Source organism: Bos indicus, chromosome 2 (assembly GCF_029378745.1).
Source record: "Bos indicus isolate NIAB-ARS_2022 breed Sahiwal x Tharparkar chromosome 2, NIAB-ARS_B.indTharparkar_mat_pri_1.0, whole genome shotgun sequence".
Classification (NCBI taxonomy): Eukaryota; Metazoa; Chordata; class Mammalia; order Artiodactyla; family Bovidae; genus Bos; species Bos indicus.
The window spans coordinates 31,057,745-31,075,698 of NC_091761.1; the positions used below are offsets into that span (position 1 = coordinate 31,057,745).

The following is a 17,954-nucleotide window of genomic DNA, read 5'->3' on the forward strand; positions in this document are numbered from 1 at the left end:
TCTCCAGCTTTTATGGAAAACCTACTTTATACCAGCTATTGTACAAATGACTCTACATGCATGTGTGTATGTGTGAAGATCATTTAATTCTAACAACAACCCTCTTTCCATGGGTATTATAGTTTCCATGAACAGAGAGGAAACTAAAAATTGGACTGGTCAGGTAACATGTTCAATGTTAAACAGCTAGCAAATGGCAGAGCCAGGTCTGTGTTGCTACCAAGTGAAAGAGAGGAAAGACAAAGGCCAGATCATAAAGGCACCGGCACACTTTCCTAAGTATAACTCACTAAGAAGCACTTATAAAGTTTAATAAGGATAAGATACATATTTTTAAAAGATCACTCTGATGACAGATTAAAGAAGAGATTTGTTGTTTAGGAGTGAGTTCTCCTCTGGAGATGAAGATGAAAAAAAAAAAAAACTATGTATTAAATAAAAAGGTGACATTTAATGGGACTTTTTTTTTCACAGTAAATTGTAAAAAGAGATTCATTCATGAGGATCCAGACTGGTTTGCCATGTAAGATTTGTATACATGAAATGAAGTATTTTAAAAAATACTAATTGCTGATTTAAATCAGGGATACTGATTGGGTATCCCTGGTGGCTCAGATGGTAAATAATCTGCCTGCAATGTGGGAGACCTGGGTTTGATCCCTGTGTTGGGAAGATCCCCTGGAGGAGGAAATGGCAACCCACTCCAGGATTCTTGCCTGGAAAATCCCATGGACAGAAGAGCCTGGTTGGCTACAGTCCATGGGGTCGCAAAGAGTCAGACACAACTGAGTGACTAACACTTTCACTTTCATATATCGTCCTTTTAAATAATCATTGGTTTAACTAGGCTTAGCCATTGCTAATGGTTATAGCCGGAAGGACTATGACATCAGACTGATATATATTACACCTTGGTTTAACATGCTGGTTTTTTTCACCTCTGCTTATCTAAAATTTATTCATAGAAGCCATTGAATAAAGTTTATTGGTCTTATCTTAGCAAATAAAATGGGATTTTAGGTGGAGAGGAAAAGGAATTAGGATAATAACCCATAACCTCCATGTGTACCGTACACTCCAAGGGTCTACCTCTTTGATCTTTCTGGTATTTGAAGAAAAGAAGCCAAGGGGCAGTAAAGAGAGGAGAGGAGGGAAGGAAGTAGGAGGTGAAGAACAGGCAGATGCCCTGGAGCTCCAGTCTGTCTTCAGAAGGACTGGAATCAAGGTTGCCACTGAAGGAGGTGAGTCCCATGCCCACTGCAGGATCCTGACAATGGTTCCCGGTCCCATCATCCCTTGAGCACACAAGGGTACGCTGCTCATAAGGCTCACACAACATGTTTTGTGTGAATCCTGATTTCTTGATCTAGGACTATAAGTAAACAAAGTGCATACAAAATCCAGATCCAGAAACAGAGTACCCATATCAATCCAAATGTCAAAGGTGCTGGATTCACCTCACCTGTGTTCTCTTTCTTCACAGGTCATGGAGCAAGGAAGGTAATGTCAAGCCACATCAGAGTTCATCAGGGATGAGATACCTGTCAAGGATTTGTGGCAGAGTGGCACACTGGAATAAAAACACAGAATCTCTTATAAGGGTCGTATAAGAACAAATGAGATAATTCCCAGAATTGGCCTGGAGTTTTTTCCGGAAAAAGGTGCTGTGACTATCTAAGGTACCTAAACTTCTAGTGGGTCTAAATCGTGTTTGTGCAAAGTAAACTAAAATCTAGTAAACTAACAATGGCAACAGTTTCAGGACAAAAAGGAGGCAGAAGAGGGATTTCCTGCCTCCTTGCTAGTTTGTTCCTCCCAAAGAGAAAAACACTCAAGAGACATGGCAGAGATGACCTCAGGGAGTGGAGAGATGACAAAGGCTATTGATGTAAGTAAAGAGAAACTAAACCAGCATTTTATTTCTTTTTCTCTCAAGAGACACATTCATCTTGTGTATTCAGCAAGTTATCCAGGATTGTATTTAGTTGAACTTATTTATTTGGTAATTGGTTCTGTAGGTCATCTATGTGTATAGGATAAAGGACATCTAAACATGTAGTCAGAATTGGACTGTAAGCTGGCTCCTGGACTGGCCAAGTTTTTGAACCTACCGAGGAGTGTTTATCAGTCGCAACTAATGAAAAAAGCTGTCTAAAATTATGTAAGTCAAGAAGGATGTTTATTGAACTAACAAGCAGTGCAGAGGCTGCTTGGGTCCAGGAGGTGAGTGATCCATCAAGAGCCCAAGGGCAGATCTGTCTCTGTGATCTGCCACCCTCAGCGTGTCAGCTTTGCCCTCACAATGGCACGCCTTCTGGTTTTAAGTGCCGGCAGTAGGACCATCATACCCTGATGCAACAATGTCCATAGGACAGAGAACTCTGTCTCCCCCTCAGTCTTTTTTGAGTGAAGAAAACTTTTACAGATGCCAAGTTGGCAGACTTGCCCTCATCTTGTATTGGCCAGAACTGGACCAAATGTCTAATCCTTAACTAATGATAGGCAAGGGGTTTGAAAGAGGTATTGAAGTGGAATGGCTGTTGGGAAGATGAACACAAAATTTACTTCAGTTTGAAAACACAGTAGACAAACTGAGGAGCTGATAAAACCAATGATGCTGATTTGTTTATTACAATATTGGCTTAATTGTCATTATTAGTTAGCAGTGGTCTCTCTGAGCGTATATCTATCTGATAATGATAAAGTCACAGGCAACATCATCTCCTAAAAAATAATAATTATTTCCAAGACAAAAACTGTTCTGAAGCCAGAGATGAACTTCTGCTTTCACATTCAGCTATTTTTTTCAGATGTCTGACATTAAGTCCAGGTAGAAAAAGACCAAAGTAGTTCTTTTATGGAGAATCATGTGTTTATCTGACAGGAAGGGAACAATAGTAGAGAAAGTCGAGATTTAATTTGTATTTGGCCATAGTATGGTGATAGCCACACTACAGAGTTACTTTCTCAATAGGCTTGTCCAGACCGTTAGTTAATTTAATTTACCTTTAAATAGCTCCAACATGTTTAACATACATGTGAACAGGTATCTATTAGATGTGCCTTTTATGTTTATTAATTCATTCCTGTTTGTTTTGTATTTTAAAGCAAAGGTGAGGACTCTATTGCTGTGCTTCTTAGATGGTACCACCCCATTCCTAACATCATACATACATAACAACCTCTGTACATAATAACCTCCTAATAAGGTAGCTGACTCATCGTAATTCCATTTCTGAAGACATGAACTAAAATTCTTCTCATTTTGCAGGCTTGGGACCCAGGCTTTATCCTAAACTATCTGTATTCAAATCCTGACTCCTTATTACTTTTGTAACTTGGACAAATTATCCAACCTACCTATACCTAGGTTTTCCTATCTGTAAAACGGGGAAAATAGTAATAGTAATACCCTCATAGGGTTAAAATGACAATTAAATAAGTTAGTGTACGTAAATTACATGACGTAAATTATCTAAGACATAGTGATCATTCAATTGAGTTTTATCTATTATTTTATTTAATCCTCAAAGTCACTTGGTTACGTAGGCACACCAACAAAGCAATAATTTCAAAACTTTTAAAACATAGACAATAATATTTTATTCAGCCTTGGTGAGTGCCCAGTGGTTATTATTATAATGTGTTGAATGCTATGTGTATGCCTTTGATAAAATATGCTTTTGGTCACACATGCCACTTATAAGCCCTAAACGAAAATTCCTTTGGAAAAAATAATAACTTTATTTAGCAGGAAAATAGTTAATTGGTCCATTCTATCTTTTAGATTATACCTTTCCTATTTCTTTTGTTGATACCAAGAAAACACAGACAGCATCCTGTTCTCACTAATGAAACCAGTCTTTCTCTGACAACTCTCTCTCTTGTCGTCAAGAACATGAAAATATATTCGGATGTTGTTTTTTCCTTCCCTGATCTCTCAAGTTGTATGACACAGAACAACTTTCCTTCCTTGAAGATGGCAAATTTATAGCCTCTGACATAATTCAGTTTCCATGGAAATAGACCAGAACTAATTGATTTTGTCTGTAACGTAATTATAAAAATCCCTACAGAGACGGAGAGAGACTATTGATACTAACAGGCTATAGACCAATACAATTCACCAAACTGTCTTCTGTTCTGGAAAATTAGGCAAGATGAGACTTCACGGGCTAAATGACTAATGGAAAAAATACTTTTGTTTCTGCTGCGGTAGTGCTACGGCATATCTCAAATATTTACTGTGCCATTTTTCTCAGATTCTGATTCACTAACAGTTATTAATTTTGTACTCATTGTATTCGTTGGTTTTACATGTTTTCAGCAGCTTATGTTAGTATCACAGCACACAGATACGTGAGCCTGGAAAACTGATCTGGGTTACACAAATCTATCTTTCTGTACTTATACACAGCTTAGATCTTTAATATCAAATCACACAATAGTAAGATTCAAGATAAAAAATGTCAACAATAATAGGAAAAATCAGTCAAGAACAGAATGTACGGAAAATGTGTCGCTTTAGGGCAACAATCTGTGTTTGTCAATAGACAGATACTTCAATGAAGATTACTTCTCTGTGCCTGTTCCTCATTTATTTTAAAGGCAGGTAGCTGGACTTTTTGTCAAATCCAATGCATGCCTTTTAATTAACTTCTTAGAAATTCCTCTTTTGGCATCTATATAACTGTTCTAATTTCACTGTTTAATATCCTCTGTGTTCCCTCTCCTTAAAAAAATGGTAATCACAAGAGTCCTGCTTCTTCATATTTCCAATTTTTTCCTCAATAATGTACTGTGTATTCTTCAGCTTTAATGCTGCTGCTGCTAAGTCACTTCAGTTGTGTCCAACTCTGTGGAATCCCATAGACGGCAGCCCACCAGGCTCCCCCGTCCCTGGGGTTCTCCAGGCAAGAACACTGGAGTGGGTTGCCATTTCCTTCTCCAATGCATGAAAGTGAAAAGTGAAAGTGAAGTCACTCAGTCTCTGACTCTTAGCGACCCCGTGGACTGCAGCCCACCAGGCTCCTCCGTCCATGGGATTTTCCAGGCAAGAGTACTGGAGTGGGGTGCCATTGCCTTCTCCGTCAGCTTTAACTGGTGACTCCTTAATCAACATTTACCCAGCCCAGACAGCTTTCTTGAGTCTCAGATAAATATACATCCAGTTGTCTCACAGGCATCTCAAACTAAATAAAACTCAAGCAGAATTTATTCCTACAAACCTCTACTTCTTGGTTGGGTTAAACTTGAGGCTTAAACCAGAAATCTGGAGATAAACTTGACCCCATAACTCTTCTTCACCTTTCATATCAAATCATCACAAAATCTCATTGGTTTTCTCTTCCTAATTGTGCCTTCAGTACAAACCTCCAGCCATGGTTTGTTTTCTTTCTAATTTATTGAAGACCTTCTATCCTCCAGGCACCTGCTCAGCTTTCAGTGCATTTTCTCATTTAAAGGTTAACATTAACTCTATGAAATATGTGCTGTCATTGCTATCATTACCTTCATAGGGAACCTGGCGAGTATGAAGAATTAAAAAAAAAAAAAATTATCACATTGCTAGAACATAGTGGAGCCAGGGCTTGAATGCAGTCCTGACCACCAAGTCCACACCCTTAAGTAGTAAAGCTACAATAAAATTCTCTTGCCCTTTGCTTTAAACCACTGGTGTCCATCTGCTTCCTTTTAGGGAGGCTGTTCTCAAAGGGTGGTTTCAGACACCGGGGTGTTCCTGAGTTTGCTTCAGAGTGTCTGTGAGGTCTAAACTATTTTCTTAAAAAATACCAAATTGTCATTTGCCTTTTTTCACTGCTCTGACATTTGCACCGATAGTGCTAAAGTCATGGAAGTAGAACTGCTAACGCCTGAGCAGGAATCAAGGCAGTGGCACCAAACTGTAGGAGGAGTCCTTGTTTTCTTCACCACAATTTTTGGTAAGGAAAAAAAAAAAAAATGCCAGTTCGCATAAGAACATCTTTGATGAGGCAGTAAAAATTATTAGTTTTATTAAATCTTGACCCTACAGAACACTTATTTTTAATATTCTGTATGATGATAGGGAAAGAATACAGAAAGCATTTCCTCTGTGGACTGAGCACTAAAGCTGTCTCAAGGAAAAGAGTTGTGTGACTGTGTCAGTCAAGAACTGAATGCGCATTACTTTTTCGCGGAACACCATTTCCACTTGACAGAAAGAACTGACAAACTCTGGTTATTCAGACTCGGATATTTGGCAGATATTTTCTCAAAAGTGAATAAAGGAAAAACCTGTGACTTCAGGGAAAGCAAATGATAGCAGTTGTTGTCGATGTTAAAATTGGAGCTTTCAAGGGGAAATTGGAATTCTGGAAAACCTGAAGCTGGGAGAACTGACTTATTTGAAAAGACCCTGATGCTGGGAAAGAGAAGGGGACGACAGAGGATGAGATGGTTGGATGGCATCACCGACTCAATGGACATGAGTTTGAGTAAACTCTGGGAGTTGGTGATGGACAGGGAGGCCTAGCGTGCTGCAGTTCATGGGGTTGCAAAGAGTCAGACACGACTGAGCGACTGAACTGAACTGAACTGGGAGCTTGACAGTCTCCCAATACATTATGATCTTCTCTAGAGATCAATGGTGATATTAACAAATGCTATTTTTGAATTTACATGATAAAGTTGGTCAAAATTTGGAAAATCTGCATAGCAATGTGCTGATATTTTCCAAATGATCTATGCATGATGGTACAAAATCCATCCAAAGGGCAAGATCAATCAGAAGTTCACTGATAGTTTTAGATTCCACGTAGAAACTAATTTAAGAAACTACCATTTGTAGAGTTTTAATGTTTATCAAAGAAAAATATTCACAACTGCTTCATAAAGAAATTGAAATGCTCCCTATTTTCCAACTACATGTTTGTGAGGGGATTTTCTTCTTGTACTTTAATCAAAACAACATATCTCAACAGATTGAATTCTTAAGCAGATATGAGTATCTAGCTATATTCCATTAAGTCAGACAGTAAAGAGATTTGCCCAAATGTAAAACAAGTTCATTCTTCTCACTCAATTCTTTTCATTTTGAAACATGATTGGTATATTAAGGTGTTTTCATTAAAAATCTGTTTTATATGTAAACATATTACATTAATCAAGACATGTTTTTAAATTTTCTATTCTAATTTTTAGTACAGTAAATATGGATAGATAAGTCTCCTCTTAAACAAAAGCTCTTTGAAGTCACCTATAATTTTAAGAGCATTAAGGGATCCTGAAACCAAAATGTTTAAAAACCATGGCTCTAGGATCACTCCCTATCTGTCCGTTCTTCATACTGCCACCATCTTTCCAATCTTAAAGTGATCATGCGTGTCCCACCTACAGCTTTCCTTAGTGTGCTGAATGAGGCCTTTGGTGATCTATATCCTGCATAAATTCCATTCCTTTATTTTTCCCCTCCCTTTTAGGCAGGTTGACTTCCACCCATAATGAACTTCTTATAGTTAGTTCTTCCCAAACAATCCACGCTCTGTTATTTCTGGGTCCATATCCATGCTTCCCCCCTGCCTACCTAATAGGTCTCTACTAATATGGCTTCTTCCCAACCTTCCCCCGTCTACCACCACCACTACAACTAGCTGGTCAAATTCCAACCAGTCTACAAAACTTACCCTAATATCACTTCCTTAGGAAAACTTGTCTTAACCATGCCCTTCCCTGGGTAGAATAAACTCCTCCCTTTAATGCACCTCAGATAATAACCAGTTATATAAGATTATATTATAATTATTAGTATAAAAATCTGTCTTTCCCAATGGACAGTCAATTCCTTGAGGGCAGAGACTATGGGTACCTAGTTCAAGCACAGTGTTGATACAGAGTGGTCCCTCAATAAATATTTCCTAAATAAATGACCCTAAGTTTCCTTCCAGGTTTGAAATTCTGTCATCCATCCCTGTAATAAGATATTCTGAACCACAGTCTTTCTTGATTAAAAGAAGGATGCATTTGTTTTATTGATACATATTAACAAACTTAGAGTTTTTAATCAAAGAGATCATCTCAGATCTTTTCTCCTTTTTTGTCCTTGCAAGGACAGTTCTAGAGAAAATTTGATGTGTTTTAATAAATTATAATGCATATATATTCATTAATAATAGATATTCCACACCAAGGCATCAGCAGGAATTAATTTTTTAAAGTCTGTCCTAATAGGAATATAAAATTATGTAAGAGCTCAGTATAATAAGCTCACAAAGAACAAGAAAGAATAGAAAAAAATTAAAATAGAACTACTGAAGAACTACGAGAGGTTTCTAAACAGCAACACTATAGGTGAAGCCCCAAGAAACTCTGTTCACTATAATCTTTAATGTCTCAGCCTACCCAAATACTGAGCAAACCCTAGGTCTCCTTGCAGACAAAAAGCTGAGAGTCTAGAGCTGGACTGTCTTCTCAGGATTTAGAGACACCAGCATGGTAATTTCAAAGAGACGTCTTTACTTCCTTTTGATCAAGACTCGAGATCTTTATTCTGGCCCCTGATAAGTGAATGAAGGTAAATTATTTATTTTAAAATAAATTGTCATGATTTTGTGATGGTACCTTTTTGTGTGTCATCTCAGAGAAATCAAAGTCATTTATAAAGATTACTGGAAGATTTTCTACATTAGATATGTTTAAAATAATTTCATTTTAGAACTCAGGAGCCAGGAGACTCTAATTAAATGAGTAAAAGTAGTTATTTCTTTATGGAAAAGTGTTGTCACATATATGATAAGGTGTTTCAATGTCAGTGAGGTTGCTTGCTTGTGTGTGCTCAGTTGTGTCCAGCTCTTTGCAACCCCATGGACCGGGGGCCCCACCAGGCTCCTCTGTCCATGAAATTCTCCAGGCAAGAACACTGGAGTGGGTTACCATTTTCCTACTCCAGGGGATCTTCCTGACACAGGGATCAAACCCACATCCCTTTTGTCTCCTGCATTGGCAAGCAGGTGCTTTAAAGAGGCTGAGGAAGATTAAGTGACAAACTCAATACCACAAAGTCAGTAGTCACAGACTCTGAAACCAACTGCGGCAAGGTTCCCACTGTCAATAAAGAAACCAAAATCACTTCGAGTGAATGCTTAACTACAAAAGCAACCTTTCTTGTCCCTTAAGAGAGCAGCCAAGTTCCACAGAAATTTTTAAAGATATTGTTCTCATGCTTTGTCATTTTCATTTAGCACTTGGGAAGAACCCTTATCCATTCAATTCAAGACAGGTGATAAGAGACAGGTGGATTACACATACCTGGTTGTTTAAGGCTTTGAGTTAAAGACAAACTCCTTCCCCACTGAAAAGTACAAAAGCTGTGATTATTCCACAGCTGCCTAGAGTTGAGATGACTATGTCACCACTGGATTTAACATAAAATGGCTGAAACCATTAATTCTACTTTGTGCATCTACCATGAATTTAGAAGGCACAAAATAGAGAGCTGATTGATTTTCAAGTAAAACAGAATACCTGTCCCCAAACCTTCTGATCCATATACCACTTGATGTCCCATCACAAATCAGAAGTTCTTTTTTCAGAACTAGTAGGGGATATGGCACAATTTTTTGACAAGTCTGACAATTTATAACTTATCTGGAATATACCTTCATAATAGCAGGAAATATAATGATGGTATCATACTGTGAATATGAATTCAATGGCAAGACATAGGTATTAAAATATTTTTTGTCACTGGGACAGACCTGGGAGCCAGTAATTCAGATATACACTCCAAAAACATACATTTTTTTTTGAGTCACTATTTTTCTTATGTCACTATAAGATCTAGAATTTCTCACTATCTCCATGCAACGAACTGCCAAGAATTAGAATGCCATTTAGGGATAAACTACTATGGTGACTAGAGTACGTGTCGGGGCAGAGGAAGGCAGGTGTCTGGGGATAGGGAAATATCACAGATGACTTCCGTGATTATTCTGATGCCATGGTTGTAGATCATTCTACAAGATGGCTGATGTACTCATTGCATTTCATTGTTATTGTTTCTATTTTCTATATGGATTTTTAAAATGAGATTCTTAGCACAATGCAAAATAAAATAACTGCTAACTCATGTTTCAAAATTTAGCTGATTTCCTGTATTTCTGACAGTTCTGTCACATTTCCAGCAGACAGAATTTCTTCCCTCCCCTGGGAAATTGAGCGGGTCCACTCCGCATGTCTGCCTTGTCTCCTCCATTCCTCTTCCAGCCATGGGGTAGGCGTGTGTGAATGTGCCCCTGTACTCTGCACTCCCCAGTCCATTCCTGAAGCTCCACAGTTAGCTGTAGTTCCAGCAAGTTAGGACCTTATTTAAAGAACAGTGGCTTGAATTGCAAAGATGCTTGAAACCGCAACAGAGAAAAAGGTTGAAGCAAGGAACTAAAGATAATTAGATTACGATCACTGACACTAACACAACGCTTGCTAATTCTGGAAACTAGTCTAAATATTTAATGCAAATTAATTTTTTAATTCCTTACTAACCTGGGGGGTTCAGTACTCATATTATCCCCATTTTATAGATGAAGACTGAAGCACTGAGGGGTTACATTTTTAAAGTCATGCCGCTCAACAGTGACAGCCAGGGTTTAGAAAAGAAGGAATCTGGCTCCATAGTCCATTCCTTTACAACCCTACACCAAATGAAAGATTCAGGAAGATGAACTGTCCTGGAATACTTAAAGAGGAGCAGACAGGAAAAGTAAATACATTCTGCATTGCTTCAGAAGATACCTCAGGAGGAACCTAAGTGAAAAGCTAAAAGGAAACAGCTTTGCCTTCTCTGTCGATGCTGACAGTCAGACCTTGCCTTAGAACCACTGTTCAATGATGCTGGTAATTAGAACAGTGGTTGGGTTACACAAAATTCTTTTCCTACCCTGAGATTTTATGAGTCTGCAGTATATCACTATATTGTCACCAGGATATTTTTCTTTGGAGTGTTAGTAAGATATGATAAAAAGAGGAGGGAGAGAAATAATGGGTCCCTAAGTAATCTTATCGACAAGCATTCTTGGCACTAATCTTTACCAAATGTTTACTATGCTTTGGTGTAAAGGTATCAGAACAGACATATAAAGTCTTATTGAAAATTAGACTGAATGATATTTCTAAGTTAAAATTTGTAGTGCAGCATGAAAAGCATTACTTAATGTTTACATTAAAATAATTAATACAAGAAATATTAAATAACATTTTGGTTGATTTTCTTAATCTCTCTCATTCTCTTGCTTTCCTAACCCTCATGCATTTTTTTTAATTGCAGGCTATTCTTATGCAAGAAGCTAAACGTAATTAAATGTGCAGGATGAAAAGATGGCACAGGCACTGTTGGTACCCCCAGGACCTGAAAGCTTCCGCCTTTTTACTAGAGAATCTCTTGCTGCTATCGAAAAACGTGCTGCAGAAGAGAAAGCCAAGAAACCCAAGAAAGAACAAGACAATGATGAAGAGAACGAACCAAAGCCAAACAGTGACTTGGAGGCTGGAAAGAATCTTCCATTCATTTACGGAGACATCCCTCCAGGGATGGTGTCAGAGCCGCTGGAGGACTTGGACCCCTACTATATCAATAAGAAAGTGAGTGTTGATTTTATCCTTCCCATAAGTCTTTAACTTGGAACTTTAATATACTTTTCTGGGGCTCATGGATACCCTGCACCATAAGTTTTCTATTGTTTAAGATTTTATAACACTTATTTCCACTTATTTTTAAGTACAATATAATGAGCAGAAACGTAAGAAAGGAAGTCAAGATCTGGCCAAAGTGAAGTGATATAGAGATGAACCATTTCTACAATTTCACAGTCACTGATATTGACAAAATTAAAATTGACACCAACAAAGCAAAACATCTGTTATTGGTGACATATTTAAACACACAGTAGACAACAGAATAATAGCTGTGTGAAAGAAGAGTTACAGGGCACATGTCCTTAGTTTTCAGTTCTTTGACTTGAGGTTTCTTCACGATACATTTGTAGTCTAAAGGGTAATAAATAATCTTTTATTTAGCATCCTCCTATAGGAAGATAGAAAAAAATGTTCACCCAAAGATACATTTTTGGGGGGTCCAGTAACCTGATAGGGAGTTTCTCTTAAACTTAATCTGTGACAGGCTAGATTCCAGAACACTTATATGTTGTTAAAACATCACTCAGAAAAAAAAATGTCAAGAACAGAAGACAAAAAAACAGAAACAGAAACTCAAGTTTTTCCAACTATGTATGATTTAAATCAACAATTATGACTGTGTCTTTCTAATACTATAATAACCATATAATTCTGTCAGAATTAGCTAGTTTTTTTATGTTAAACCAACCGTGCAGTATTTTGTAGGAAGTATAAAGAATTCATGATAGATTGTGTGCTCTCTAATTAGGTATTTTGGCAGCTTACAACCATGATTTATATTTCACATTCACAGACATAAAAACTGGCCCATGTAGAAACTAAAGGAACATTAATATCGCCAAGAGTTATTGGCTTACAGATTAAAGGAAAAAATGAGCACTTTTATTAGTCAAAGCCAGCCCTTTTAAAAGGAATGGCTAAAGAAACTGTATTCTTTAAGCAGCATACAGCTTATAAGATCAACGATGGCTAAAGGAACTGACAACCATTCAGACCTGGAACTAGCCCTACTGCTCTGAAACTATGTACATATTGTATGAAGCTATGTACATACAGAGGATAATGTTAAAGTACTGATTCTTTCTGTTTCCTTTTAAACTAGCTGCATGAAAGGTGGCATATAATATATATTCATATAGTTCTAAAAGTAATGTATTCCAGTACTTTACTATAGAATTGGTAAAGAAAATTTTGAAATTTAGTTACTGTATTATTACATATGATGATGCAAGTGAGATATTCCCCAAGAAACTAGAAGAAAATTCTCCTCTGGAAATTATTGATTCAAGCTATACATTTGCAAAGATGCCTTCAAGAGATGACAGTATGACTTATACTTTGACATGATTAAAAGTATTTGCTACTTAAAGAAAGGAATTTTACCTATCCTTAAGATAGGGAATTGGTAAAATTAAGGAGGGGCAAAAGAGAATAATGAAGAAAAATATTAACATTTTTTCAGGGAGACAGATTTTCAGTTAGTAGTAGTCCTGAAAGTACTTTCCTCTCAGAAAGTCACTACACTGGGGAGGGCCTACACTGTGCCACCTAATTGAGATGTCATCAAACATCCATATTAATTAATTAAGTCAGCTTATTTGGACTCCACACTCAACAAAGAGTATCTTATTATAATTCGTCTTCCCATACATCTGCTTAAAGGAAAGAATGTGCTGGCTCTGCTACAGCAATTATTCCAACCCATGTGACAGTGATCTATCTGGTTGTATATAAATAGATTGGCATTTTAACTTTATATCAGGCTTTCAAGCTTGGTTAACGTGAGTCTGCCGCTAGGAAACAGAATTGCTCTCTATGTGCTAACAAAGTCAGTTTTTATTGCCTCCCTGTCTGACAACAAGAGTGGAACCCATATTTATTCATAATGGCCATGACTCATCTTAAGAGACATCCAGAGTGTATACTGTTGTTTGCCCTGCTTTCCTTTATGATGAGTCTATAAGGATGAAGGATGAAGGGCTATTGAAGAAAATAGCTCTTGGGACAGAAGGAGCTAATGTAAGAAGCTAATGGAGAAGTTCTGGAATTTAAAATATGGTATAAAGCTTGTTAATTATATGGAATAATTGCAGGTGAAAGGTGTCTTAAAATTATAAAGCATTATGAAACTTTGATTCCATCAATTAATGTTATAATTTTGCATACCTAATTGAATCATATAAGCAAAATCACAATGCATTTTAATGGCATTCAAATTGATCAAATGAAACTTGAGACTAGTGACAGTGATTATGGTAATAGCTAAAATTTGCTATGCTCATACTTTGTCAGGTATTGTTTGAGTGCTTTAACTCGTATAACTTATGTAACATTCAACAAAAAACAAGGCATGTACTACATTTATCTCATTGTATAGATGGAGAAGTGAAGCACAGAGAGGTTACGTAACTTGCCCAAAGTTAACACTCCGTAAGTGATGAATCAGGATGTGAGCCTAGGCAGTCAGGCTCCAGAGCTCTTAATCACTAAGCAAAGCTATATACTGTGTTTATCATATAATGAAAGAAAATGTTTTGAAAAATTAGTTATATAATTTTCAATTCTCTGATGGATATGGTTCTACTCAGAGAACTTATTCTTGCCTTAAGTAGTAAAACCTTTAGTGAACCTGTAAAATGTACATTTACCTGGAAAAAAGAAGCAAGCACCATTCCAAAGTAGATAATAACCAGTTTAACATACTTTCAGATATAACATTCATCACCTTAATATATAGTACTATTTTCTTAAGTCACATCATTACTTACTATTTATTGGAGAACAGATTTTGGAATTGACACTATTGATCTCTCCTCTATTTATCAGTCATTCTCTCCAATAATTTTCAGTTTCAATATATCTCTCAACAAAAGAGCCCCAAATTTCAAATGCCTTTCTTGTCATTTGTTTACCATACAGGACAACAACCTTTTATTCTTCACTTCTCAGAACTCAAGGTTTTCTTTCTGTGAGGGGTTGTTCTCCAGAAATAAACTGGGATTGTGTTCTTAAGGTCTGCTTTATTCCAGAATCAGTAAATTCACTGAAGATGCCCTTGCTATGTCATTTTTAATCCCATTAGTACTGCAAAGGCTAATCTTATGGGAAGAGGAGAGGCTTCCATGTTTAAAGAAACAGTTCATTTCTGTTCACTTTGAGCTTGGAAATTTTTCAAAATAAAATCCTCTCAATGTTACAGTTGGCTTTTTCAGGGACATTGTTTTTAAAAAAAAAAATGAGTAAATGCACCTTAAACTGTGGTAAACTTTACATGTTACTGCTATCATTGAATATCTAAACAGACCCAGATTGCTTGACTATAATATTAAATGATTTAATCCTATGAATTCAAAAATCCTTTAATGCATTGTGTTTCAAGAGCAGGCATCCCAGTGCCCACTCTCCCTTGTGAATAATCTCAGTGCTAGTAAAGAACAGCTTATTTTCCCTTATCAGAGCATTTTTCAAATCTACAGACAGTTCATAGAAAATAGTTGGTTAGGTCTATGGTCTTGAATACAAAAAGGCAACGTGCAGGGAGGTCGCTTTCTCTATGCTTTACACTTATATATAAATATTTTCTATTCATTAAATGTAAATATCATACTCACAATATTCTACTCAAACAGAGCATGTTGTCAGTGAACATGAATGTCTAGGATACAGCCCTTAGTTACTTTAATCATATAAGCAACATCACAATGCATTTTAATGGCATTCAAATTGATCGTGTAAAACTTGAGAATAGTGAAAACATATTCATAACTAAACAGTTATATAGAATAGATATCTTAAAAGTAAATAGCAACTTAAAGGTAAACTCACATTTAATTGAAAAGAGTTTATTTGCAAACCAGGCTATTAAATGCTGTGTAAAATGAAAAAAAAAAAAAAGTAGCTAACTGGTTCTTTATGCTCAATGATTTATAACAACTTCTAAGCTAGTCCTCAGTGGAATGAACTCTACAAATAATTGCTGCTATAATTACAAGCAGCATGCCAATGTGTGTATATTAATATACTAAGACTTACTGGAAAAAGGAAACAATTGGGGAGTGATCAAAAGGCAGTGTGATTTATCTGGAAAGACATAATGGTGGAGATGATTTTGACAGCTGATGACATTCCTGGAGAGTAGGGATTTTCAACCCGTGGCTGCATATAGAATCACTAGGGGAAAATGTTTAACATACCATTGTCTATGCCCATCCTCCAGAAATTAATTCTGTTGTTCTTGGGTGGATCCCGTATAACAGCAATTTTAAGATCACCCCAGGAGATTCTAACATGTGGACAGAACTAAGAACATCTGATATAAGAGTGGGTCATTGTAGATGGCACCTTATCGTCAGATCTGTTATGGATCTGGACAAAAGTAAGTTTGCATTACACGACCTCTCAGGTGCCTCCTTCCTCTAGGATTCTATGACACTCATCTTGAGAATCAGAGTGAGAAGTTGATAGTAAGTGGGATTGACAAGTGAATTGAATTGGCTGGAACAAAGGTGCTTTGGTGCGAAGCAAACCAAAAAGATGATTCCAGAGAGACCTAGTAGGTAATCACCATCTGAGCCACCAGGGAAGTCCCAGGAATACTGAAGTGGGTAGCCATTCCCTTCTCCAGGGGATCCTCCCAACCCAGGGATTGGACCTGCATTACAAGCAGATTCTTTACCATCTGAGCCACCAGGAAAGCCCAGCTTAAATGCTAAATTGATGATTATAGGGTTCAGGTCATAGGAATTTAGAGACAGAATGCCCTTTGAAATGATGCATTTCAGACTAATTCTTAATGTGGCTGGTCCTTCTCGTATTACGGCAGATCTATACAACCAGCAAAACCAGTTTATTCAGCCTGTTTGAACATTTTAAAGTAGGACAACTACCACAGGGAAAATAGCTTCATAAACTTTGGAGTTAAAAGATTTGATATAATTAAGATATTTATAAAAGATTATTTTAATACCAGTATGTACAGAATAATCTGAAAAGTTACCAAAACTGGGGACAGATGGTAAGCCTTAAATAGAATTAGAGTCCACAAAGTTAATTTACAACTTGATACAAATTTTGTGTAGGATCATCAGTTTGTATTGGGAAATTGATACCTGAGAGACAGATTAGATAATAGTACGTTGTATCTTTATTTGTAGTTATATGTTAATTTAGGGGAGAAAAAATGATATCTAATATGTTTATACTTATACAAACTGGCTGAAACAAGTTCAAATAAATCAGGTAAAAAGTTTTTATGTGTGTAAGCTCTTCATATAAGCCACATGTCTAATCTAGTAATTTTTTCTCATGTGTTCTTTTTCAGACTTTTATAGTATTGAATAAAGGGAAGGCAATTTTCCGATTCAGTGCCACCTCTGCCTTGTATATTTTAACTCCACTAAACCCTATTAGGAAAATTGCTATTAAGATTTTGGTACATTCATATCCTTTTTATGTGAATTGTCTAAATGTTGTTTCTAGTAGCTGATTTTATAAAGAATGTCATTCTTTTTATAATATATATATATATAATTCTTTCAGATTAATTGGTAACCTTGTTATTTAATCTATTGTACTCACTGATTTTCTGCTCTTTATAACAAGATTATTGTAGAATGACAATTATGATTCTAGTAGTAAAAAGAAAACTATGATAGTAAATGAAACACACTGTGTAGCAGGAACAACAGCAAATCTCCTTCAAACTGTTATTAACCTCAATTAGACCATATATAGCCATCATTAAAGAAGCATAACCTCCTGTGCTTAGTATTATTATCTATATTCCAAACGTTCAAATTTTTTTGCCTTAATTGGTTCTGTATCTTCATCACCTGGACTTTCCTTCCTTCCTTCCTTCCTTCTTTTCTTCCTTCAGTAAATATTTATTAAACTACTATGCATCTGATTGATAGCATCTATTTACAAATCATTGAACTTAAAACTACCTACAATGATAGTCAAAAACTTTATGTAAAATGACATAATAGGTGTGGATTTCAAGAAAACTCTCAAGAAGTGATAATAAACTAGATGATCTTCAGAGGCAGTGATCCAAAATAGGCATCTTATACAAACAGATTCAAAACAGGTCAACATAAAAACTAAAAGAGAGACAAAAGACACAGGGTTAACCTAGAGACAGGGAACAGAGGACGGATAGCCTTTGAAGTGCTTTTGAATTCTCCCAGTCCACGGTTTGCTATTGGAAAGTATTTACATTTTAAAACAGAAAGATTTACTTCAAAAAATGTAATCCTAAGTTTTCTTAGAGTGAAGTCTGGGTTGAA

The 17,954-nt window shown here is 36.5% G+C and overlaps 1 protein-coding gene across 8 annotated transcripts in view; it reads left to right on the forward strand.

The window, feature by feature from the left end:
• SCN3A (sodium voltage-gated channel alpha subunit 3) overlaps window positions 1–17,954 on the forward strand; it is a 121,331-nt gene that overhangs the window by 20,551 nt on the left and 82,826 nt on the right. For 7 of the 8 annotated variants that reach the window (XM_070803976.1, XM_070804005.1, XM_070803969.1 and 4 more), the window contains exons 2-4: window positions 1,484–1,679; window positions 11,300–11,613; window positions 16,988–17,105. In XM_070803976.1, the coding sequence (XP_070660077.1) occupies window positions 11,350–11,613; window positions 16,988–17,105 (382 nt within the window). In that variant the 5' untranslated portion in view covers window positions 1,484–1,679; window positions 11,300–11,349. The remainder of the gene's footprint in view (window positions 1–1,483; window positions 1,680–11,299; window positions 11,614–16,987; window positions 17,106–17,954) is intronic. The other variant, XM_070803972.1, reaches the window with a different exon arrangement.